Here is a 26,626-nt window from a genome sequence, read left to right as displayed (position 1 = left end):
AAAGTATCTTCAACTTAACAAAAAAAAAAACCCAACAAATCCAGTTCTCTTTATTAGCCTTTGTTAAACATACAAATCAAAATTCTTTCTAATTTTGATTTTAAAATATGTATTATGGCAAGAAAAAAAAACCCTACCAAAAATAAATTAAATTAGCGCAAACACTTTTACTATCATCTGATTTACTGTTTGTATTTCCCTGTTCCTCATATTGGCAGTTATCTCCCAGCAGTATTAACAGCAGCAGCAATAACACCGTGAAGTCAGTAGATGGCTGTAGAAAAGTATGTTGAACACTCTTGTGTTAGAGTAATAAGATTGGGAAAGGCCTTGACCTGACTGGATGCGGCTTTTATCTGAAGTACATTTAAAGAGATAAAGGAGAAGCAGGGTGCAGTACATGTTCCTTTCTTTTCTGTAGGAGCTTTGCTCTGAGTTTAAAAATTTCTCAAATACAGGATTTGTGAACTGGGTCCTTTAGCAAGGAGAGGTAATGGCTTGAGTGCCACTGGAGTCACCTGCTATTCTCTGATGATTCCCCCCCCCCCCCCCCCCCCCGACGTCTTAGAAATCCTCCTATAAATTCCTACAGAGGGGGCGTCTGTAGATCCCATAATAACAATCAGGAAGTGGTATATTCCCATTTATTTATTTATTATTACTATTTTCTCTTTTTTTGCTTTCTCTCCAATGTAGTTGGCTGCCTTTAGTGCACGGACCTGCTCATTAAATAGATACACCAAGAATTGTTACCTAAGCAAGCTTGACAGTAAAGAAAGGACAGACTGAGTTAGGGAGAAAAAAGGAAGAAAAAAGACAGCCTGAAGCAAGTCACTTCACATGCAGAAAGAGCCACTGAACGAATGCTATTCTCATAAACAAACCAAAAAAATACCTTGTATAAGAAAAGAAGAGAACTGTGAGGACTTGACAGAAAAAGGCAAGATTTTCTATCCAGTTTTCAGTTTTCCTTCCAGACATACTTGGTGAAGTAAGGAGACTTCTGTTTGCTGACAGAGCCCTTGATTTCTTTCAAGATGATGATGTATTTGTGGGTAGGTAGTGTCTCTCTCTGTGTCAATCTTTTTACTAATAAATTGACTTTGGGACTGTAGATTTTAGCCTATAGTTATAGCATGTTTTCTAATGTGTAAAGGTGTGTATACTGCAGGATAGCTTAGCGTAGCTAGTGTACAGTACATGTGCTTGCATTTCCAATGGGAGTTTAAACAAACTGGTTCATTAACATTAAGCTGCAATTTATTTTCAGGGTTTGCAGGATGTAGCATAGCGCACTGCTTTCTTTTCATTGCCTTAGAAAATGCTACAATTGTATATGTAAGATTCACTGTGTGGTTCAGTCACAAAACGAATGCTGCATCACTTGTGGCTGTTCAGAATTTGCTTTCTTTGTAAGAAATGAAACAATCTTAATGTGATTAAAAGTTCTAGTTTGTGTTACTTGACCTAGTTGTGTTTATATTAGTTGTCACAGTCTGTCTTGGCTTTTGAAGTTTCTGGCAATTGACAACCGCAGATAAAGAAATAGGTAAAATATACTTATTCCTGTGATTTTTGTACTCGGCATTGTTCAGATTCCTTGCAGCAAAATCTGCTCACCTTAAAAATAATGTTGTGCTGTGACATGTATATTGTGAATTAGTGGAACTGTTAACCTGTTAATTCGTCCAGGTTTAGATAAGAAACATTTTTTCTTAAAACAAACAAACAAACAAACCACAAATAAATCAGTGAATGAATATGCATACTTAAGCATTTCTGTGTTCCTCTTCAAAGCCTGTACATCTTCTAGGGAAATATTTTAAACTAATCTCATTTGACAATCTATTTATTTATTTAAATTAAATGTATGTAAAAATAGACGGGCTTGCAGCTAATCTGGGCCACTTCTGCAAAACAGGCTGCATAAGAGTAACATTTAAGTCTTAGAGATATTATCAGTAAATCACTACTGCTCTTCTAAATTGCTTGTAGTCCGTGCTGTAAATCTCCCTTTATGGTTCCTTCTAATTTCTGTTGACCCTCCAATGTACTGTAGTAACTTTTGTCATCTGTGCAAAAGGCACTGTATGTAGACTTTTAAGTTTCTTATTTCAGTTCTTTGACCTGTGCTATCATTTCAGGAGCTCACCAATCACTGAGCCTTACGATACTGTCTTTTTCTTTTCTTTTTTTCTGTGTTCTGTAGTACAAGTCACTTTAATTTTCACAAGCAAGTATCTGTACATGTAACAGCAACCCTGACTGCTGCTTATTTTTAACCCTTACCATGATTCTTTATTGAAGCTGTATTTTTGCTAATGCAAGAATTAATTTCATTCTATTTTTAGATTTATAAATCAGATCACTTAACTGCAGTAGTCTATTTTTTATTCAACACTCCTGTGTTCTGCTGTTGTAGTTAACATCATCTGAAAAAGATACACAGTAAGTACTTGTGGATAAACCCTTTTTTCTGACATGCACAATAAGGTGAAAGGACATGTATTATTCTATTTCTTTGTGGCGCTAGCTCAAAAGGTTTAAAAGCTAGGGACTCTTCCTCCCCCACCCCCCCCAAGCATATGAGTCTTTGTTAACTGGAAAACTTAATTAAATACATTTTCTTACAAGTAGCTATGCAGATTTCTATTATCTTCAGTGTGTTGTATTTTATATTATGTATGAACTTTTCTAGTTACTCCTTTTAGAAAAAAAAAATATATGTTTTAAGCAAAAAATACAGTAATAAGCAGTTTCTGATGGTACCACTTCCTGGTTTCCAAAGCTTCCAGTAATTAATATTTGACATTTAAAAGTCTATTCCTTCCATTTTTATTTTGTCCTTTTTACTTACATTTTATGATGTCTTGGGTTTGGGTTTTTTTTTTTTAATTAGCAGAATTCATTAAACAGGAGAATACCTGTCTCTTTTTTGGCACTACTACGCCTAGGTATTAAGCATTCTTCCCATTTTTAATTTAACTTTCCTAGTCTAAATGATTTGAATAAAATCTCAAATTAAGATTAGTAGGAAGAAGCAGAGTATGAACTTTTTTTTTTTTTTATTGTAGCTGAACATTATTACTTTCTTTTGTTCTGGAAATAAAGATGAGTTGTATTCATAGAAAATTTATTTCTGAAATCGTATGATTTTTAAACTCTGTACATTAAGTGCGCGTATGTATCTGCATGTAAAAGATGCAGTATGTAAACAAGAGGCTTTTAACATATGCGGGTGCAATGTATAAACTCAGGCAGCATCTGAAATGCTTTCTCCTGGCACCACATCAATATTTTATATAATTATATAAAAGCTCCTCAGCAATATTATTAAAATTTAAAGTAGCCAACTTGTGTGAAAATGTAGTCTTTGCTTTTTTAAAAGGTGTAAAATAAATTTATTTCATTGGTACAGATTTTTTTCATACTATTCACTCCTTTATGTGGCAGTGCTTACCTGTTCTTTCATGCCATGTATAACGTAGAAATATTTTGCAATATTTACAAAGAAAAAGAAAATTGCAGTTTCTTTGCATTTTATGATGTCTTACTAACTAGTATCCTCTAACATTTTTGGTTTTTTAAATTCTACTGCTGTTGATGTCAAGTTCCTTTTATGGCAAGCAACTGTGAACATGTTCAGCTAACTAAATCAAAACATTCTGCAGGAATGCAGTGTACAGCCAGTAATTCAGTCTGTTGAATGGAACAGTCTTAATTAGTTGTTGTTTTTAAGTACTTATTTCAAGATTTCAGAAAGTAAAGAAAGATTTTTAGTACCGTTAACCCTGTCAAAGGAAATCCGTATTTGTTGACAGCCCAAGCATTTTAATGATGCCTATACTCTCCCCCTCCCCTAGAAAAAGGAGAACTTTTTGTGGTCTGGTACTTTTATGTACAGACACCTGTGCTGTAGGAATCAGAGTTCATCAATATCCAATTTCATATTGACTAATAAACTTTGAGGACTTTCAAGTATTACTGATTTAGGGACTACAGCTAAACCCTGAAGTCAAAAGGACCTATATCCTCTCTAACATTAAAGGGTATAGACCCTTTTATATCCTGATCCTGCTGCAGTATAATACACCTTTCTCTCCAACACAAGATTGTTGCAGTGATGATGCAAGGTGTTCTTGATGACTGCAGATTATCATTCACATTTTATAGTGCAACTTACCTCCCAAAAGATGTTGCGATTTTTCCCAAAATGTAACGAGTGAAAATTTTTTCAGTTAGAGGGCTGTGAAGTTGCTGACTTCCGCTTACCTTGGAAATAGAAGCATAACACTCAGTGGGTGAAATGAATGCTGATGGCTGAAAGCTGAGACTGCTCAGAATCTTTTATAGAATCCACACTTTTCCAGACCTGCTCTTTCTGTATAGTATTCCTCCTATTCTTTCTCATATTTAGAAAAATAAGCATAGTTTGTCTACTTGACAGCACAAGCAACTGATTGTTTCACAAGCACATAGTTCCATGATCGCTTGTTTTCCATTTGGTAGTTCAGACTGAACTATTTTGAGTTCTCATAGACCTCATGTTCAACTTACATAGTCTGAGTCAGAAGATGAGAGTTTAAAGTTACTACGTCTCATTAAAAAGTTAGTGTCATATGCAATTAAATATTGTTGTAAGAAAAACTGGAACAAAATCATTGGTAAATGCATTTTAAAATATACAAATTATTGGTTTTCCATCTTTTGTTATATGCTATGAAAATGCTGAACTAAAATTACCTTAATATACGATAATAAAATTTTGTAAGCTTTATAAACATCTAATTAATGTCTGTTTAGTCAGAGATGTGCTTCATTCCTGTCAGTCTGCTGTTCTTTTTAATAATAGGGAATGAGTTTTCAGAAATTTTGTATGTATTTTGCAGAGATTTTTCAGTAGCAGCTTCAGAATAGTACTTGATCGAGTAAGGCAGAAAGCATGTCAGCAAATGAAATTTGTTTTTGCCCAAAACTAGAGTAGGCAGATACAGAGAAACAAATTGAAAAAAATTTATATGCAATAGCAACAAGATAATTTCTTCTGGCGATAGAACATTGTTTTGGTAACTCTGAAAAATAAAGCTTTTTGGTCCAATAGAGAGAACTGTGTGTTGTACTTGCCTGCAGTAGCAACACATACCTCAGATGAACATTCGGGGAGAAGACTGGAGGAACAGGGAGTAACAGAAAGACTGTATCAGAAATTTAATCTGGATAAATATTTAGGAGTTAAAATACTTTATGGAAGCATTTCTGGTGCTTTTGTCAGTAAGCTTCTCCTGTTCAGAGACATCTTAATACACATACAGGAGTCTGTGTCAGTTCACATATTCAAAGGCAGATGGTATTTCATTCAGCTGAACAAAAGTCTTACTGGTTTTTAGGCACTACCAAATATAGGCAGGCACAGAACATGCCTTTCTCCTGAATTAGGGAAGTGTGTAATTTCAAACCTAGCCTGTGCTCTTTGTGTACTAAGTGCTACAGGACAAGTTTGTAACTGAAGCTATACAAAGGCTTATTATCTAAAGGAAATGAGAACCCTAAATGGATGTGAAGATTACTGAAAAGACAAAATCAAGAAACAAAATCTTAGGATTTTTAAAATTGGAGTAAGAAGCTAGAATATCCTTTGAGCAATACAATAATTCTGATATTTTTTGCGTAACTTTACTTACTATGTATTTTGCAGCATTGACGTTGTGTGCATTAAACAAGGTATTTCTCTCTTAAATGAGGCCTTCCCAATAACATCACAGACTAAGACAAAAATGTGCTACTCACTGTGTTTAAAGAGCTACAGACAGTTGAGATACAGTATGAACTAAATTGAAAGACTAAATGAGTATGTTGAAAACATTGCCAGTGGAACTCTTCAGCTGTATAGACTTTGCTGCATAGAATTATTGAGTAATCAAAATATTTAGATCCTTTTAGTTAAGAAAAATCAAACATATTAGCTGAAAAGCTGCAGGTACCTTCAGAGTCAAAATGATCTTCATGCTGCTTTCCACTGAGACCTTGAATAAAACATGTAGCTTCATGCTCTGTATCTGACTGCCTGACCGCTGATGTTGAATAAATATGTACCTTTTATTATTAACAGAGAAAAATACAAAATGATTTAATAATAGAGCATGCTGATATGAATATTAAGGCTCTTCAAGGGTATCTGACTCAATAAACCTGAATAATGAAGTATTACAATTTCTAAATCTGCAATCTTGATGGCTGAAATGAAAGGACTGATAGAGATGCTGAATGAAAACAGGATTACAATTGGTTAAGGTAGAATCTAAGACAATTCTCAGTAGGTTATCTTTTTGTATCTATTGGTATATACACATAAGTTGGTTTAAAAATGGTGTGTATAATAATTAATTTTGGAATGACAGAAGCTAAAAATCACGATAATATGCAAAGCATAGAAAGATTCTGCAAAATCACCTTTTTTAATATGAAGAAGAGAAATGAAATAGAAGAGGAAGGTAATTTCAATTTAGAATATTTGACACCAACATTTGTTCATCCAATACATTCAGTCTTGAAGAGTTTTTTTGACCTGCTACAGTATTTTGTAAAACAATATTCTATTACTTATACAGGGTAACAATATGAACAAGGGAATAAAATCAGTATTATGCGCCATTATATCCAGTGTTGCATAATGGTGGCTTAAGCAAGCAAGGCAGTTTTCGTTTATAACAATAATATGCATCCCTTTAGACACAAACACATACACACACGCATATACATCAGTGCTAATGTGTGATGAAATTGAGTTTAAGTAGTACATTAGGAATGTATGTATTGTTATTAATTCTTTCAGCAGAATTCGTGCATTTTGTGTAAAGCTATATGATAGAATTACTCTGTTCTTTTCTGAAGTTCCATTATATACTCTGTATACTTTAATTACTGAACCTATTTTCCCCCCCTTACTTTAGCAAGTACATTTGTCCCATTAACCTTATCTTCCTCTTGTCCCTCTTAATAGCATTGGTTTCCATCACAGCTTTGAATGAACTGTGTAGATGTTCTTTTTATCAGTCCGGGGACGTTTATGTGAGGAAGGAATTGAACAAAGACTGCATGAAATGTGGCTGGGTGAGCAGGCTAGAGTTTTTCTGTTGTCCTACTATGATTATCTCTTAGTGGAAATCCCTTCTAAATACCATTTCTGTGACAGTCTGGGGAGTTTGTATGCTACTACATCTACAATTGTAGAATCTTAGCTACTGTTTGAATGGTCTTGGTTGATGAGTCAGAAGGATGAGCAAGTCCTGAAGACTTTTCTGGGCAGTTGAAAAACCTTGTTCATGTCTTGAGATTAATTTCTTGACTGGTTGCTTTTGGATATTTACTCCAGTGAAGTATGCCTGTTTGAGAAGCTGAACAAGACTGTAATAGTCCCTAAGCCAAGATTTTGCTTATGGTTTCTCACTTGTATGTGCAAATGCCATTAGACTTGATTTACCTTGTATAACTAATTTGATGGTCTCACAGTTCAATCAACAACAGAGGATGTTTAGTAATGGAAGTCTAGGTATCTGTTCACATCTTCATTAGATCTTGATCTTTTTCTGTCTTTCCATATTGGGTTCCTGTTTCCATTCTGCTCCTGGATTGATATTCCTTCCTTGCCAAACAGATGAATGTGTGTTTAGATCCTTCTAATAGCATAGTATGGAAATACACCTGTTCTTACTGCAACCAGAAAACTGAAGTCCAACATACCTGCAGAAGTGACTGCTTTCCACATATGGATATAATACACTATGCATTCTTTCCCCTCCAGAATTATAATTTTGTCATGGGTTTGCCCCAGCTAGCAGCCAAACTCCCGCCCGTCTGCTCACTCACTCCCTGCCTCAGGGGGACAGGGAAGGAGGAGAAAATAGTAAGAACAGGAGTGAGAAAGCTCATGGGTCAGCATAAAGACAGGGAGATCCCTTATTGATTACTGTCACAGACAAAACAGACTTGCCTTGGAGGAAATGCAATTATTTATTGCCAATTATAATTTCTGCCAATTAAATTTGCCAGTTTAATTTCTGATTCAGGTAAACAAAATCCACAACCCCTCTTGTTATCACCCCAAGTTAAACTCGCTTCCTTCAGTGAGGGAACGGGTGGCGTGGAGGGATTGCAGTCAGGACGTAGTTTCTCTCTGCAGCTCCTTGCTTCTCACTCTTTTCCTATGCTCCAGCGTGGGTTCCTCCGCAGGCTTCAGTCCCCTTGGGGGTGTGCTTGCTCTGCCATGGAGCGCCTCCTCCTTCTCCGACCTTAGCATTTCCTCTGCTGTTTCTCTTTTTGTTTCCTCCTCCTCTCTCCTTCCAACATTTCTGCCCTTTCTTTACGTATGTTTTCACAGCTGCATCATCAAACTGGCTGATGGGCTTGGCTGTGGCCTGTGATGGGCTTGGCTGTGGCCTGTGATGGGTCCATTGCCAAGCCGTCTGGAACCAGCTGTGTCTGGCATGGGGCAGCCCCTGTCCACCTCCCGCAGAGGCCACCCTAGCAGTCCCCTAACTACCAAAACCTTGCCACCTACACCCAATACAGATTTTAAGTCAGCTAAACATGTCAGGCTGAGTCTGATTATTGACATTTCAAGTTTTCTTCAGAGATTGTTCTGTTTGTCTTTGTTGACTGTCTTGGCCTTTTATTTGATAAGTAGTGTTTTGTAAATTTAATTTTTGTGGTGTGTATATATAATACAGTGAAGTACTCCTTTTATAGAGGAAAAGCTGATATATATTTGAATTTTACTTTTCAGTTAGCTTCTCCTCAAATATAATTACAGAAATTCAAGGAAGAATAAAATGTGACAACATATTTATGAATCACGAGATTTAACAGAGACCGAAGTAGATCTTATTATTGATGTGCTTACTGCTTCATTAAATTCCCGTTAAGGTTTGCAGCATGGATATGGATAATTTGCAATAATAATTATGCAGTGATCGATTGATTGTGTCTGACATTGTACTTGTCACCTTGAAATGCAAAAACCATTCATTTTCTACTGTATGAACATTTTTCTCTAATGTTAGGCACCAGCATGCAACGGTTTATTTTATAGAGAAGTGCATTTTATAAAGTTGGGAACTTAACATTAACCTTTACCTAAAAATGAAGCATCACTTGTCATTTTACAAAAATGAAAACTGCCCAACCAGCAATGTTTTGAGATTAGAAAACATGGTCTAATTTCAAAAAGATTCTTCAAATTAGAATGTATGTATTTCAATTGATTCATGCATGTGTATTAGGAACATTAGTTTTTCGATAGGTCTGTGTTTGAGATACAGCGTAATGAGCATACTTGATAAAATTTCGAGCTTGAGATCTCTGCTTTTAAAACTGGTGTGTGTTCTTTGGAAAGTCTGTCTCCCTTTCTCACCAAGACTTTGATTCATGGCAGTATTAGTTAACTGGAAGCTCAGTATAAAATGCTTTGACTTTAGTCATTCTTTGAGTTAAATACTGTACATTTCATGTTTTGAGTGGTCTAATCATCATGACATTTTAATCTTCCTTTTATTAAGAATGTTTGTAGTAATGAATGAAACGCTATCCGTTATCTTGTTTGTTTGGGCTTTCAGAATTTTGAACAAAATGTTTCTATTGAAATTCCAGTGAAATAGCTAGTCAGTGGCTGCCATTAAGGTTAAGTGCATCTATGCTTTCCGAACTAACATAAAGACAACCGTCAAAAGAAATGTCGCATTTGTAGGTACTCCACCTAGAGCTTTTGCAGAGCATCCATTGCTATGGAATAGGAAGTGAAGACCAGAGCAATGTTTGGTGACATGTGATTTGATTCAAAAGTGACTTTTCCAAAGCTAAAAGCCGAATTTAAATTCTATCAGACCAAATATTTATAATTATTTTACTCAAGATTTAAACTTTTATTCAAAGGTCTATGTTTTTGGAGGTTTTGTTTGTTTTAATCAGTATTTTGAAAACGTGTTTATTCAAAAAGCAAATTTTAAAATTGTTCATGTTCTTTACGGTGAAATGTTCTGTGTAGATGATTTTTTTTTTTTCTCCAAGGGTGGGCATAGGTAAGTGTGTATGTTTGAATATGGAAATGTTTAATATGTTGGAGCTTGTGTGATCAATTTGTTGAGTAACTTGCAACTAATTTGAAGAGTAACTGCAGTGGTAACGCTGCTAATATTACAGTGGCAAAGCTAATTATACTGTTGGTTTCAAAATTAGCAACCTATGTAGTTTTTATGACAGCATGAATGCTGAATAAAGCTTACAAAACTGCTTTAAAACTGTGACATAAGCAAAAAATTGCAAAACTTTTAAAAGCAACTGTTTTTTATCAGCACACATGTAAGATAACTGAAATACCTAACCTGAAAAAAAAGACTGTTACTGATTGTGCCTTACTGTTTTCAGCAGTTGCGCTGTATTAGCTTGCAAGTTTTCAGAAAATATCCCAGGTCAATGGTATTAAGTTCCAGAAGAATCCGAGATAAATTGCACCATGTGGAAACATACCCAATATATCATGATCTTCTGAATTAAGTTGTAATTGTCATGTAATATTGCTTTATTCTTCTCAGGTATTTGATTCTGATGTCAACCTACACAGCCATGACAAACTCCTAATTTTCAATGCAAAGCCTGGTTATATTTTTTACATACCTCTTGTTCATTATCCAGTGGAAGTGTTGAGAAAGCCTGAGATAACTTCCTTTTGTGAAGTAACAGTCACAAGGGCCATGATTGTTTTTCCAGTTGTACCTGTATAGTCCAATCTTGGTTGCAATGTCCAGTAAATAGTACATCCCAATAACAACAGGAACAATGCAGGAAGAAGGATAAAACAAGATGTGTCACTGAAAGGGAAGGAAAATGAAGAAGAGAGAGGTCAAGGGGCTGAGATGAAAGGAGTATGTTTAAGATCAGAACAGTCAATGCCCTTTTGAGTTAAATGTGAAGAAATCGTGTCCTCCTGACATCACTAAGGTTCTACTTTTAAAGCAACTCACAGGGTGAACTTCATTTTTTGTCTTCATGTATTTCAAACTGTATTTCCTGCCACAGCATCTGAGGGCAGCATGAAACATGCAACAACAGGAAACTTGAGATCTTTGAGCATTTGTTTCTACCTAGAGTAACTTGGTGATGATGCTAATAATAATGCCCTTTCCTTGTTATGCTTTTGACACATGTAGATGTCTAAGGCACCACCCTCTCAAGTAGGAAAAATTAATTCCAACAAAGTGTTGGTAAAAAAACTTTAGTTTTTTAGGGCGATTGTGGCTGAAAGGCAATTAAAAATTTGCTTTAGAGAAGGGTCTAATTTACCTCCTGGTGTGACTTTACCTGCAGTTCTTTGAATTGGATGGTTAAGAGTCAGAGTATTTTTGTTGCTTTTTTTTTTCTGCTGCAGAGTGGTAATAATATATGGTAATCGGTCTTCAAAGCATAAGAACAGCTATGTTACTTCAGAAGTATTCAGACACTTGGGGGTATGTGTACCAACTTGCCTGCCTAACTGTCATGGTTTAACTCCAGCTGGCAACTAAGCACCACGCAGCCACTTGATCACTGCCCCCCGGTGGGATGGGGGAGAGAATCGGAAGAGTAGAAGTGAAAAAACTCGTGAGCTGGCATAAAGACAGTTTAATAGGTAAAGCAGAAGCCACACATGCAAGCAAACGTCCCTCCCTTCCTTCTTCTTCCCCCAGCTTTATATGCTGCGCATGACGCCATACGGTGTGGGATATCCCTTTGGTCAGTTGGGGTCAGCTGTCCCGGCTGTGTCCCCTCCCAGCTTCTTGTGCCCCCCCAGCCTGCTCGCTGGTGGGGTGGGGTGAGGAGCAGAAAAGGCCTTGACTCTGTGTCAGCACTGCTCAGCAACAACGAAAACATCCCTGTGTTATCAGCACTGTTTCCAGCACAAATCCAAAACACAGCCCCATGCTAGCTACTGTGAAGAAAATTAACTCTATCTCAGCCAGAACCAGCACACTAACACTTCATAGTGTGTGACTTCCACATCTCTCCATAGTCTGCATGCATTAGCAAATCTCTTATTTTGTTCTACCTATGTTTACTGTTGTTAATATATATTAAGGTACTCAAGATTTGTCTTCTGAAAGTGCAAAAAAGGAAATATAGGTGGCAACTGCATACTAATGTTCATCAAGAAGGGCAGAGCCTATTGTGTTATTCATAAAAACCGTCAGTACCTTATGCTACAGACAACGTGGTTGGATCCTTTTCTTACAGCATTAAATGTTTATATTTACAGCATTTGGATATTCATATTAGAACCATATTAGAGCTAAATATACCCAGAAAAGAATCTCACACAGCTGTGATATAACCATGCGTTATCAAAAAGAGGCATTATGTAAGAAAAGGCATCAATAAGCTCTAGTCTGGCAACGTGTTTGATGACTCTATAGGCAACAACAGAATAATAATAATAGAATGCAAATTTTGATTTGTATATTGGATAATTCCTCCTGATAGCTAGGAGACGTAGAAGAGTTTACTCTCAAACAAGAGAAGAAAGCTGATCTAACAGGAGGACAAAATTACAAACACTATAGGGCAAAGTGTGATGGAGACAAATGGGGAATGTGGAATTAAGACCTGTAAAGACTAGTAAGATAATTTAATAATACATACAGACCTAGCTGGGGTAGCATAAAACATTTCATTCTACCACTCACACCCACGTAAGGAATCATAGACTCATAGAATATTGTCCTGGTTTCGGCAGGGATAGAGTTAATTTCCTTCCTAGTAGCTGGTACAGTGCTGTGTTTTGGATTTAGGGTGAGAACAATATTGATAACACACCGATGTTTTAGTTGTTGCTAGGTAATGCTTACACTAGTCAAGGACTTTTCAGCTTCCCATGCTTTACCGACTGAGAGGGCTGGAGGTGCACAAGAAGCTGGGAGGGGGCACAGCCAGGACAGCTGACCCCAACTGGCCAAAGGGATGTTCCATACCATGGGACGTCATGCTCAGCATATAAAGCTGGGGGAAGAAGAAGGAAGGGGGGGGACATTCGTAGTGATGGCATTTGTCTTCCCAAGTCACCGTTACGCGTGATGGAGCCCTGCTTTCCTGGGGATGGCTGAACACCTGCCTGCCAATGGGAAGGAGTGAATGAATGCCTTGTTTTGCTTTGCTTGTGTGTGCAGCTTTTGCTTTACCTATTAAACTGTCTTTATCTCAACCCACAAGTTTTCTCACTTTTACTCTTCCAATTCTCTCCCCCATCCCACTGGGGGGGAGTGAGCAAGCGGCTGTGTGGGGCTTAGTTGCCAGCTGAGGTTAAACCACAACAAATACCAGGTTGGAAGGGACCTCAAGGATCATCTGGTCCAGCCTTTCTTGACAAAAGCATGGTCTAGACAAGATGGCCCAGCACCCCTGTCCAGCTGAATCTTAAGTGTCCAATGTTGGGGAATCCAACACTTCCCTGGGGAGATTATTCCAATGGCTGATTGTTCTCATTGTGAAAAATGTTCCTCTTCTATCCAGTAGGAACCTCCGCAGGAGTAACCTGTACCCATTACCTCTCGTCTTTTCCATGTGACTCCTTGTAAAAAGGAATCCTGCGGTATGATGTGGTGACATGTTATTGGCACTTATAAAAGTTCCACATGCACTTCTGTTACTTATTATTCACTGTTAATTTGTGTGTTTAGTATTTGTTACTCTCTTATTTTAGAAGGTTATCGTATGCTATTGATGCAAAACTACATAGTGCAACCTAAGATAACAATCGTGTTTTAAGTTAATATATGGATGTTCACAGCCTGTGAACAAATTCTTAATTTAAATTGGTTTATAAAAAGCAATTATAAACAGACAAGTCAAATTTATCTCTTAGCTATAAAACACATGCGAGTGAGCCACGTCTGATCGGAATCTTTCCTGCTCAAGAGTAAGCCTGTTCATGTCTTATTCAGTTGGACATGGAGAAATGAATATTTACTCATGTTTTTCAGCAGCCTTTTACACACTGAAGATTTTTTTTTCATGTCTTGTTAGGGAAGAAATTTAATAATGTTATCACAGTCAAATAAGCTAAATATGACCAAGCAGTCTTGTTTCTATTTTTCTAAGATGCAAATTAATTAGGTGGCTAAATATTTTAGCTCAGGTTCCCCTGTAGAAAAGTCAGCATACACAGCTTCACATATGCTAGTACGTATTTTAACCAGTCCTTTCAATCACGTTACACTGACTTAGTTCAATTCAAAACCACCGTTTCCCACATCAAGACAGGTCTGTGGAATGATTATGTACCACACTGTTGACTCTGTTATTGCTAGTTATTTGAGTGGATTGAATGGTATCTGAAAATGCATCATCAAAAGTAGTCGTAAGAAGAAATGGAGAGAGGAGACAGTTAATAAATGATTCATGGAGAGATGATATGGTTCTGTCTTGATATTCATGGGATGAGTTGTTTTGTATATGATTTGCTTTATGGGAATCTTGCTATCATATAGATTTTATACATATTAATAGCTCAGTTAATTTGGAACTGTTTCATGTGAACACCATCATGCTATTACTCATCAGATGAGTTCCTCTTCGACAGAATAGTCTCTAAACAGTAAAGTTTATTGGAATTTAATTGGGGCAACTGTAGGAATTACAGCTATTTTGCTCAATAGCTTATCACTGAATTATGATTGTTTATTGGAAAAATCACTGGACCATATGAATAGCCAAAGAGTGGTAGTATAGGCTTGAGCGAGAAGAGTGATTTCTTAGGTCACATGATCACAGCAGAATATGACTTAGTATGTTGTTTTCACCACTGATCACTTACGGTGAATTGCTGATTTTTGAAAACAAACATGTGGCTATCCTAAAGAAACAGAATGTGTTGGGCAAAAGATACTTGCATGACATAGGAGGAGCTGCTGCTTGGACACCCCATTTGGAAATCATGTTGGAGGAAGCTTATCATTGATTTCTTTAAATCTCCCTCACCTCTGCTCAGGAAGCATTTTGGCTAAAAACCTTAAATGCCTGTATGGGGTCTAGCTGTGATGGAGTGTATTTTCTTCATAGAAGCCATATGGTGCTGTGTTTTAGATTTGAGGCTAGAACAGCGTGGGTAACACACCCGTATTTTGGCTACTGCTGAACAGTGCTGGCACAGCATCAAGGCTTTTTCTTTTTCCCACTCTGCCCCACCCCCAGCGAGTAGGCTGGAGATGGCAAGAGGCTGGGAGGGGACACAACCTGGGCACAGCCGACCTGAACTGACCAAAGGTATATTTATGCTCAGCAGTAAAAGTGGAGGGGAGGTGTTTTTTGGGTAAGTGGCTGTTGCTTCGAGACTGGCTGGTCTATTTGTGAGAGGTGGTGAGTGACTACCTTTGCACCACTGCTGGGGCATACTGCATTAGCTTCCCTATGAGGATCTGAAGGGAGACAGTGTTGAAAACCTTCCTGAAGTCAAGGTATGCAATATTTACTGCTCTTCCCTCATCTACCAAGCTAGTCCTTTCATTATAGAAAGTCATCAGGTTGGTTAAGCATGACTGGGAATCCTCTTGGTGAATCCACGCCAATTACTCCCCCATTCACCTGCTTGTCCTTTGTGTGCCTGGGAACGGTTCCCAGGATTAGTTGCCCCATCGCCTTCCCAGGGATCGAGGTGAGGCTGACCAGCCTGTAGTTCCCTCGGTCCTTCTTCTTGCCCTTTTTGAAGATAGGAGTCACATTTGCTTTCTTCCAGTCTTCAGGCATCTCCCCCACTTGCCACGATTGTTCAGATTATAGAGAATGGCCTTGCAATGGCATCAGCTAGCTCCCTCAGTGTGCCCGAGTGCATGCCATCAGGGCCCATGGACTTACGTATGCCCAGTTTGCTTAAGCATTCTCTAACCCGATCCTCTTCCTCCAAGGGTGTGTCTTCCTTGCTCCATACTTCCCCTGCAGCTTCCGGGGCCTGGGATTCCTGAAGACTGGTCTTACTAGTAAAGACGGCATTCGGTACCTCAGCCTTCTCCATGTCCTGTGTCACCAGGGCCCCTGCCCCATTCAGCTGTGGGCCCACACTTTCCCTAGTCTTCCTTTTGTCACTTGGGTACTTACAGAAGCCCTTCTTGCTGCCTTTGACATCCCTTGCCAGATTCAACTCCAGGTGGGCTTTGGCTTTCCTAACCATCTCTCTGCATGCCTGGAGAGTGTCTATTATTCCAAGGTTACTTGTCTCTGCTCCCCCCCTTCTCTGTACTTCCTTTTTATGTTTGAGTTTTGCCAGGAGCTCCTTGCTCATCCATAAAGGCCTCTTGGCATTTTTGCATTACTTCCTGCACATTGGGATGGACCACTGTTGAGCTTGGAAGAGGTGATTCTTGAACCAGCTTTCTTGGGCCCCTCCTCCCTCCAGGACCTATTCCCATGGGACTCTTCCAAGCAGATCCTTCTTCTCTGAAAGAGGCCAAAGTCTGCCATCCTGAAGTCCGGGATGTTTTTTACCTTGCTCCCTGTTCTCAGGATCCTGAACTCCACCATCTCTCCTGGCCTCATGGGGAGGCCCCAGGTGCTCCCTGCATCCTGGGACTTGGAGGGCTACATCCACCATCCAAAACTCTCTGGATTGAAGCCTCTGCCTTGGTGGGGACAGCAGCTCCAACGCCTTCTGGGGAATGTGGCCTGTGGCATGTCATATCTGAGAATCTTTAGGCCAGACTGAACTTAGATGAGGACACCATCTTTGTGCCCCTCTGTGCCAATTGCTGCTATCTGTTGGCTGCCTGTGTAAGCTGTCCTCTCTTACTTATGCAAAAAATGTACATATTTTTGATATAATCTGCCTCTGGGGTTAAATTCATGCTGTGACACATGTCTGAATAAATGTTGTATGCCTTAAATGATTCAAGAGATGATTTTAAAAATATTTTCCCATTCTATTGCTGACATTCTATTCTTGGTTTCTCGCACTGGAGAATGGTCAACTCACACAACAGCGAGTTGCATTCTGAGTTCTTGTGTAAAAAAAAAATACACAAGATCAGTGTGTATCATCAGTGATCAGCTGCTCACATTCTACCTCAATTTCCATTTATACAGCACAAAGTACCAAATTAAAGTTTCTAAAACACCTGCCTTTTTTTTGTTCTGATTCCCTTTATTGTCTAGTATTTCAATCTATTAAATATGAAAGCTTGTTGATAATTGAAACTTTTTTTGGGTTTTTTTTATGGGTTGCTGTGGTTTTCTAGAGACCCTTTGCCATGTTTTGAAATGCTGTTAGAAAGAGATGCAAGCAGAAAAAGGAAATCTAAAAATAAAATCAAATTAGATTTAACAGAAGATAATATTTTTGTGTGTGTTATAAGTTAATTAATCCTTTATTTCTCTGAACTTGGAGAAGGAGAAATGAGTTTGTAAAGCAAGTATCATCAATCTAGTCAGTACTGCTGAAGTTTTTTCCAAATAATTACAGGAACGAGCAACAAGAACGTTCCCAACTAGCATCACTGGGCTAGCAGGACTGCCAATCCAGAGACTTAAAACAGCATGAGCTTGTCCCTTCAAAATAGCAAATTTCTAGAAGGGTGTTCTTTTTATTCTAGGTTGCAAATCTTCAGTGTTTGCAGTGGGTGGTGCTAATAGTTAATATAAAAGCTGATACTGAGCCACATAATAATCCTGGGGTTTTAAGTAACATACTACTACTTCTAGGACTATTATTACAGGTTTTCAATGCTGGGTGAAGCACAGACATCACTCAACTAACAAAATTCTAAGCAATTCTGAGTTTTTAACACACTCTGAACAATGTTTGAAACCTATTACTGAACATAGTGACTGTGTGCTTCTCATGGCTGTCCATCCTGTTCAGGAAGCTCATTGTGAATCATCAAAAGTCTGTTAATGTTCTTCAATGTTGCAATACTGGAAAAGTGATCGTGAAGGTGTATGTAGTCATCAGAAAGTCTGAATACTAGAAAGATCATTACAGGCTATTATAGTGGCTTCTAGAGAACTCAGGAACAATGGCAAATACTGTCCATTTGCCACATAAACTCTTGGCAAAAAGCGCTCAAATTATGGTACTCATTTAAGTCTTGGAATCTATGATTCCATCTCACAAGCAGGTTTCCCTGCTTATCACGTCCTCCCCAATAAGGAGAAAACCTAGAATATACAGAGTCTGCAGGGTTGTAGAACTGCATACTATCAGTATCCTGATGAAAGGGAATCCAAAATCCCATCACCCAAGTATTGCTTCAAAAAGTGAGAATCAAAGAGCATAATCTTGTGCAATCTTGCAGGTGAGTCATGGGAGAATAAGAAAAATCTTCCTTGACAATTGGGAAAAGAATGAACTGATGCAAGTATCAATCCATCAAGTTTAAGATCAAAACAACACAGGGTCCCTTTGTTTTACTCTGATAAAATCCACACAGAATCTTTACCTTATTACTAGCAAACCAATTCTTCCACCCTTCTTGTAGTAATTTTCTTTTCAGATTTTGAGATTCTGCTAGGTGATCATTCGCATCCTTTTCAGTTTCTCAGAGGTCTCCCCAGTGTTTCCAGTTCAACGTGATGGTTCTATTATTTTGGTATTCAGATCTAGTTTCTCTGTCAGGATGCCAAACTTCTTCCTGAGAAGCTTAGGTCACAAATGGGGAAAAATAGTTTCGAATTGGTTATATCCTTGACAAATCTAAATGAAACGTATTGTAACGTAATTAGAGGTTGGAATTAAAGCAGATAAAGTTTGTGGAATTTCTTATATGTTTCAAAGAACTCTTGCAAGTAATAGAGATAGCTCTTCCAAAATTCAAAATGCAAAGTGCTTAAAATGGATAGTACTCAGCCATGTGAATAAGGGAATTCTTTGTAATAATGTATTGTGTTTTTTCCCTTGTAGATTAGAACACAGTTTAGAATGCTGATTTTTATATTCAGTAATACATCTAGATTCACTGTTGTAATTCTTAAGTTACTTGTAGTATTCCATGAAAATAAATATTTCATTACCAAGCGTCAGACTTAGAGCTAATTAATATTTCAGGAATGAAAGAAGTAGTGCCATTAGCTCTACTCACAGAACTATGAAGAGTGTTGTTCCTCACTACTCATGTGGAATTTCCACAATGGAACTGAATAGACAGGCTTATTAACAGTTAAATGTTGGTTTTGAATGAGAGGAGTCCAACTTATGATGAGATTGCAGAAGACAAAGAAACTTCCATAAAGTCACTTCAGGGACCTACATGGTCCCAGTAGTCAGTGGCATGCATGTGGGGAGTCCCTGAATGCCAAGAGCATTTTTCAGTCCAATTAGCAAAATAGTATCTGATCTCTTTTCAGCGACAAGGAAGAACTCCGGCAGTGCATGAGATTATGAGATGTTTGAGTGTCAGCTTATGGTAAATGGTTTATCTGTCGAGGAAAGTTTTGCAACTAAAGCACCCGTGGTCTAACTCCAAAAGCACAGTACTTCCAAGTTTAAATATTTACTGCTTGTTTTTCAGCATTCACTCTGTTTGCTTATTTGTGTGCTTAAAGTGTTGCAGTAAGTTTCTAAGAAGGGTGGAGGGAAAAGTATGTGGGCAAAAAAGCAGACACAAAAAAATTCAGGGCTTGAATTAGGCTTTCCAGCAGAAAGTTGGCTTTCTAACTCCAAATCAAAGTGCAAGGTAGCAATATTTTTGACCTGCTGTCTCCTATGAGACAGACGTACAAGCCATTTGATAATAGAAAGCATCTAGCTAAACTGTTTAACGATGGATTTGGACAGTATAGTATCCAACATGGTTGTTAGGGCAAAAATATCTACACCAATTAAATATCCAAGGTGAAAGACTGCAGACTATCAGGCCCCTCCTAGAAAACTGAACTACGTTGTGTGATTTATTCGGGGGGGTGGGGGTGGGGTGGGGTGGGGTGTTAAAAAGAGGGAGGGGGAAGTCTTTATTTTTATTTGGAGATTTTCCTTTAAATTTGGAATGTTACACAAATCTATTGATGGCATTATCCTTCTATCTTCCCAACCGGGGTATACTGCACATTAAAGATGGAGGTTTCCAGAGAGAAAGTTCTAGGAATCCTCCCTGGAGTTTTCACACAAGGTTAGATAATTCTGTGTAGAGATCCACTCTGAGCTATTTTGAATGGCAACTGTTGTGGTTTAATAGTTGCACAATTACACCACAGAAGTAAAAAACTGCAAAACTGTCAGGATGCAAAGTCATTTAGAAAAGGTCTCATGATCCACTTCCAAAAGGTAGGAAACTGCCATTCCCTAAAATAACAGGTATCAATGCAGAGTTTGTCTTTCCTCAAAGCCTTATAGCTTCAGCTTTTACCACAGAGAAGGATCATTTGGATTATTTCAGGTAAGCAAGATATTGGATGTTTCTTCTTAGTTTGCTACGGGAAATATTTGTTAGTTATTAAGAAAAAAAATGATAGAAAACTTTATTTCCATTGATGTAAGCAATCAGTTACTTAAGAATACTTCATTAAGTATTAGTGATAAATATTTTAAATTGTTGATTGAATTACTCAGGATACATCAGTTCTTCCAGGAGGACATGTTGTACATTAAAACAGGCATATTTCAGTAAGAACTAGATTTCAAATAGTATCTGCAAATTCAGAAATCCACTGTTTTGGAGTATTCTAGACTGGAGGGAAATGAATGATCAGGGAAAAAAAAGGAGCACAAAATGAAACTTTATCTGAGAATGTAAGCTTTTTATTTGACTATAACACGAAGTATCTGAAATGCTTATCACCGATCATTCAAAAGGGTTAAACTATTTGCAGCCTAAACCTGCATTATACAAAGTAATTTATTAATTTACATGTATTTCTATGTGATAACAGGCTATTGAGGCATATTTCTCTGATCTACAGTGCATAATAACAATATGAAATATATATTCCACAGTGCCTTTGGACTTCACAGTAATAGTCACATTTTGAAATATTGTGGCTAATCTAAAACTATACAGCTGAATAGAAAAACAAAACCAGTTCCAAATATGAATAAATGATCTGCTACTTAATATGTCAGTGTATTTGTCAGGTTGATAACATTAGGCTCAGCTGCATTCAATTCTAAACCCTGCAATATTTGAAGTTTGATATTGTGCCTCTCTAAATTTAATACATGGTCCTCAGTAATAGAGGAAATCACTTTAGCACTTGGCAGTTTGTTATGCTGTATAAAATTGACTGCCCTGCAAACACAATAGCGATAATAAAAATTGTGGTCAGCAGGGGGGTGTAATGCATTTTCCAGCTTCAGCAAAGGTCCCGATGAGATTTATTGAGATTTTGCCGTTTGGGTGAAGATCAATAGAGCTTTGTTAATAATTTGTTGTAAGGGCACCCTTCAGGGATATGACATTTTACTTTAAAACTTTGGTAATTTTGAAAGCATGCCTAGTGATAACAATGTCAAGTCCTTATGTTTCACAAGCATGGATTTTTGCATTCAACTTGTGGCAGCATTTACTTTCACAGCAATTACAGTTGAAATCATTCAATATATGATGCAGTCTGGTATTGATAACAAGATTCCACATTCTGTAAGAGTTCTAATGCAACTCTTAAGAAAGTATCCCAAACACATTCTTAAGTCCTCCATTTTCTTTATTGTTTTCTTCTCTAATCGAAGAACTTTCATTTAAATGTCATTCTGTAATTTCTTACTATTATATAATTTTCATGAATGATCTGGAACTACATTCTTATTTGCATGACTGTAGAATTAGAAGGTTTCATAAGAAACTTATCCCTATATCTTCCTATTGCCAGTAGCACTTTGCATAATAACTATTAGCTTGACTTAGAGATCTGTATTTCTTTTATATTTTCATAAAAGAAACTTTACTTTACTTTATGTGCTAAGCAAGCCTTCCTTTTCTGCCACCAAAATTTGGTGGACATTACTGACTGTTTGTAAGGAAACAGAAATTTGTCAGCACTTTGCAGTTCGAACACAGGGACTAGGTACAGCAGAACAATTTATTTTCAATGAGCATGCACAAAGTAAGATTTATGACTTTTGCAGCTCAGATGACATTCCTTACATAGTTGCCGAGCTACAGCAAATTAAAGGGATCCATATAACACTAAGGGGTGTGTTTTTGTAATGAGGGAGAAGAGACAGAAGCAGTAAGAAGATAATTAAGGTAACAACTTGTGAAAAATTAAAGTGTTTCTGTCTTTCATTTTTGAATCTCTGAGCGTAAACTTTGTAGTTGTTAATTTAATTGCTGATGTTCTCCGTATCCCTGAAGAATATTAAGGATTAATCATCTGGTTCATTCCAACAAGAGATAAGGCCTAAGTGCATTGAAATTTTACCAATTTAACCCTGTCTTCCTCCTAATATGACATGATTAACATTCTTCAATTAACAACACATAATTATTCTAAAGGCCTCATTGCACTTACTCCATTTTTCAGTTTTAGGTTGCCCTTTGCAGGTATTTCAAAACTGAATAAAAGGAAGGCTATATTTTTGTTCTGTATTATTGGTCACCTATGTTCATCCAAATTACAAGAATTTAGATTTTTAACTCTTTTACTTGTTTTTACTCCTTTTTGTTCCTAATAATCTCTATGTGCATGTCCTGAAAATTGGTTCTGATTAGCTAAACATTTTCTTTAGCCCCTCTGTAAGGACAGACAAGTATTTCTTTTCCAACCTAACTGTGCCAATCTGAATAAATTTTCTTAATTATTTGTGGTTGAATACAGATTTACAGAACTAGCAATTTCATTGAGCCCTAGAATGCATAGCTGTTCATCTAAATATTAATGCATAATGCATTGTTTCATTTTAGAATAAAAGATAATGAAATTATTTACATCTGTAAGAGACTTCGGTTTAGAGCTACACTCAATAAAAAATGCAGCACCTTTTTTATGTATCCTGGTACTTACTGAAGTGGTTTCCGAGTATCTTTCACTGGGCAAATAGTACATAGTTGCCTTTGTGTCTGATGGATAATGAAGTAGCTGTTAATGGGAAAGCATCATTAATTTATGGTAAATCAAGAGAAAAAAAAATAAAACTAGATATGAAGAAAATACACCTGTTTTTCTTCTGAAACCTAGGAGGTAATTGAAGTTCACTGATTTGTAGTTTTAAAAGGAAGACAGTAGCATTTCCATGTCTAGTGCTTAAAAGATTCCATATTTCTTACTCATTTTCTTTTAGATCAGTGCAACCTTTAAAGATCAATTATTTTCCATTAGAATTTTTATGATAATGATCCAGATTGAAATATCTATATACGAGGCTAAAATGTTGGCTGTGTAGCATAAATACTTGATATGAGACTGCCTTAAAATTACATGGGACTATTTTCTGAGAACAGATCCTTAGTTGGACAGCATCCAACTGAGAGGCCTACAGTCAGGTCATCACTGTAGAGATCTACCGGGGCATCTCTGCATCCAGATGTCTGTCTGGGTTTCATCAGGGCTTTTCAGCCAGCAGTTCTTGAAGGATCACCTGGTACTAGATACAAGAAGCTCCATCTGCTTGAGGCCTGAGTAATTCTGCAGTTACAGGTACAAGCATGAAGATATATAATTATTAATAATATATATATTAATATATAATATCTATATTATAGAGGAGCATGTTAGTTGTTACCTCCATTTTCAAAGCTAGAAAACTCAGTGAATGTTACCTTTTCATTGCATGCCAGTTAGGTCACTAATCAGTATTAAAGGTTTTGAACCCTGGAAGATGCAATGTGGCTACAGAAGGCACTATTTTCATATCTGATTTTTGGAACAGCAGCAATAATTTCTGCTTTGTAGGAAACAATCTTAAATCAGTGTTACTTCAGCTTTTAGATACAAGAAGGTACTATTTAATTTTCAACTTTAGTAATTAAGTGCATTTTGTGGCATATCTTCTAATTTCAGTAGACACAACATATTTTTCTGCATAGTAATTTTGTCTCACTGGTAAAAGAGGAATTTGGCCATTTGTCCAGATTTTTCCACCGGGCTGCGAAGAGGGCCACTCTGTGTTCACAGATTTATTTCATAGCCATTGTAAAGTCAGCTTGTTGTGAGGGTTATTGTGCAGCAGATGCACAATAACCATGAATGTTCCTGATGCCTACATATTTGTCAGGGTTCTGTCTTATGAAAATTGGGGAGGTCAAATCTTTTCTTTTTCTTTATTTTGTTTCTGGATAACATTAAAAGACTTCAGAAGAAAGTTCAGTTACAGTTGGCAGTTACTTTGTATTTTTGTGGGGAATACTAGTTTAAGGAATCTGCATAGTGCTGAAGGCTTTCTGAGGAATGTCCAGTAAATTACATTTTGGCAAACAGTGAAGCATGTTTTTCCAACTGTATTATGATGACATTGTTAGTAAATTTCAAATAGGATGGCATTGTGCCTACCTTTTCAGAAACTGAGATTTTCTTCAGGATTACTGGATATCTACAATTAAATTGCTTTGAAAGGCAGTGCTATTACTTCGATTATTGTAGTTTGAACCAACAGATGTTTTTCTCACCATTTGGAGTCTTTCACATGTCCTGATTATATAGGTGTTGCTTTTGCCTTGGCTACTTTGAAAACATGGATTAGTGAGAAATGCCCTAGTTTATTAGCATAATATTAATGAGGCCATTTGGGTTGTCTTTCTAATGGCACTTCTACCTAGTGGCTATGGGCTGTCTCACAGTAGGCATGGCATTTTGTGAAAGGCAAAAAGATTCACTGAATTCAAAGTAGCAACATTTGAGAACAAACTGAACATTTATGTACTTGCTGTGGTCATCCAGTGTTAAAAGAACCCTAGGTAAATGGCTTGAATTATGATTACATTAATACTCATATTCCAGAACACTCAACAATGCACTTTTAAGGAGATAAAAAGATTTTTTTTTCCCCACAGGAAAGGGAAAAGGGTTTCTTGCACATTTCTAAGGAACACCAAGTAAAGATTGCTGCTGAAAGTAGGAGGTAGTACCAGGTGAACCATCAATCACGGGCTTGGTCCAGTTTGATAGTTCCTTTGCAAACTAGAGATGTAAATGTATAGGACCAGCAATTCTGAACATGAAATTACCTGGATTTAATTTTAGGAAACTAAAGAAAAGAAAGAAAGAAAAAGGAAAAAATATTCCATGTCCCCCCATAATAAGTACATTTTAAGACTGGACATCTCCAGTTGTCAATATGTCACCAAGTACCAACCTAAAGTGACAACTCTTCCTACTACACATCAAACAAAATTGCATTAGGGAAGAAATTAATCAGGGCCTCCTCCATGCAATAAAGTTGCAGGGCTTTATTGAAAACTACTTAAATCAACTTTGATATACAGGGCTACAGAAGCAGGAGAAATCTTACTAGAAAATACAATCAGGTATTGATATATATAGTTATATGATCAGGGAGATGTTTTTGTGTGTGTACACATACATGTAAGTTTATATATATGTGTGTGTATATATATACACATACACACTTAAAAGCCATACAGGTTTTTGTCTTTTGGAAACAAACAAACAAAAAATCAGCCTCTCACAAAAAGGAGATTGATGTCAATAGGAAACAGAAATGTGGTATCTTTTAATGGGTCAGAAAAATTGTTTCCTTTCACAACAATTAAACATACTTGTTATTTTTATTATTTCTTGAAGTTCATGTTCATTTGATGATCATGATAGGTGGGCAAGGGACAGATACCCACAGACAGCAATGGTTCTCAATAGTGGATATTGCATTTTTAAAAATGTGTCAGGGCTGAATTGTTTGAAATTTTGCTCAAGAGGAAAAATACTGTCAATGAAATAATCAGCAAGTGAAATGACTTCAACCCCAGGTGCTACCTGTCTTTGTAAATTTCTGCCCTGGGTCTATCCTTTCAGCAGGCAGGCAGGAGTCTTTTATTAGAATTAAATGTAAGAAGTGCCTTAGACACTGTTGTTCAAGCACCTGTGCATGCAATTGTGCTTTCTGAGGTCAGCTGCCTATTCATTAAGGTTGGCTGAGGAGCACAGCCTCAGCACTGTTAGCATTTTGGGAAATACCTTAAATCAGGAAGGCAATTAACACCTGTACGGCAATCATTTTGTCCCATTTCCTTCTCCTTTTGTGATGGATGCATTTTCTTTAACACAACAAAAAGCCAACTTTTTTGTATTTCTTTCAGCTGTGTTCTGCATTAGTCACTTTTTTGGGGCTTATCACCTGTTTATCCCCTTGCTTAGAAGCACTGATGAGCACCACTTCCTAATGTGCTCACTGGAGATGTGCCAGTAAAACTCTTCTGGAAGTTTCAAAACCTTTTTCAGAATGTTTACTTCTTTTCATCACCTAATCTTCTCTACAGTTTAACCAAATCTGCTCTTTGGTATTAGTAAAGGATTATTTTTTTTTAATAAAATCCAAAACAATTCTTTGCTTCTGCAAAGGATGGCAAACAGAAACGTTTCACTGATTTTGAGAGCTGTAATACACTAGTATGTGACCCTAGTCAAGGCAATGATTCTGTATTTAAAAATTAGTCAGTATTACAGAAGTAACTAGGATGAAAGAGAGCTCATTATTTAAAATGAGTTAGCAGGAAGAATGAGGTATGAGAAAGGA

At 37.1% G+C, this 26,626-nt stretch overlaps 1 protein-coding gene across 16 annotated transcripts in view; it reads left to right on the top strand.

Annotated features, from left to right (window-relative positions):
* RBFOX1 (RNA binding fox-1 homolog 1) overlaps positions 1–26,626 on the top strand; it is a 1,372,937-nt gene that overhangs the window by 963,385 nt on the left and 382,926 nt on the right. The window contains exon 1 of one of the 16 annotated variants that reach the window (XM_076351314.1): positions 789–1,055. The exons of the other annotated variants lie outside the window; for them this stretch is intronic. Within the exon in view, the coding sequence (XP_076207429.1) occupies positions 1,038–1,055 (18 nt within the window). The 5' untranslated portion in view covers positions 789–1,037. Of the gene's footprint in view, positions 1–788; positions 1,056–26,626 lie in introns of those variants that run through there. 16 annotated transcript variants of the gene reach the window in all.

Source organism: Aptenodytes patagonicus, chromosome 13, assembly GCF_965638725.1.
Source record: "Aptenodytes patagonicus chromosome 13, bAptPat1.pri.cur, whole genome shotgun sequence".
NCBI classification, from domain to species: domain Eukaryota; kingdom Metazoa; phylum Chordata; class Aves; order Sphenisciformes; family Spheniscidae; genus Aptenodytes; species Aptenodytes patagonicus.
This window is presented reverse-complemented; position numbering and strand designations above follow the sequence as displayed.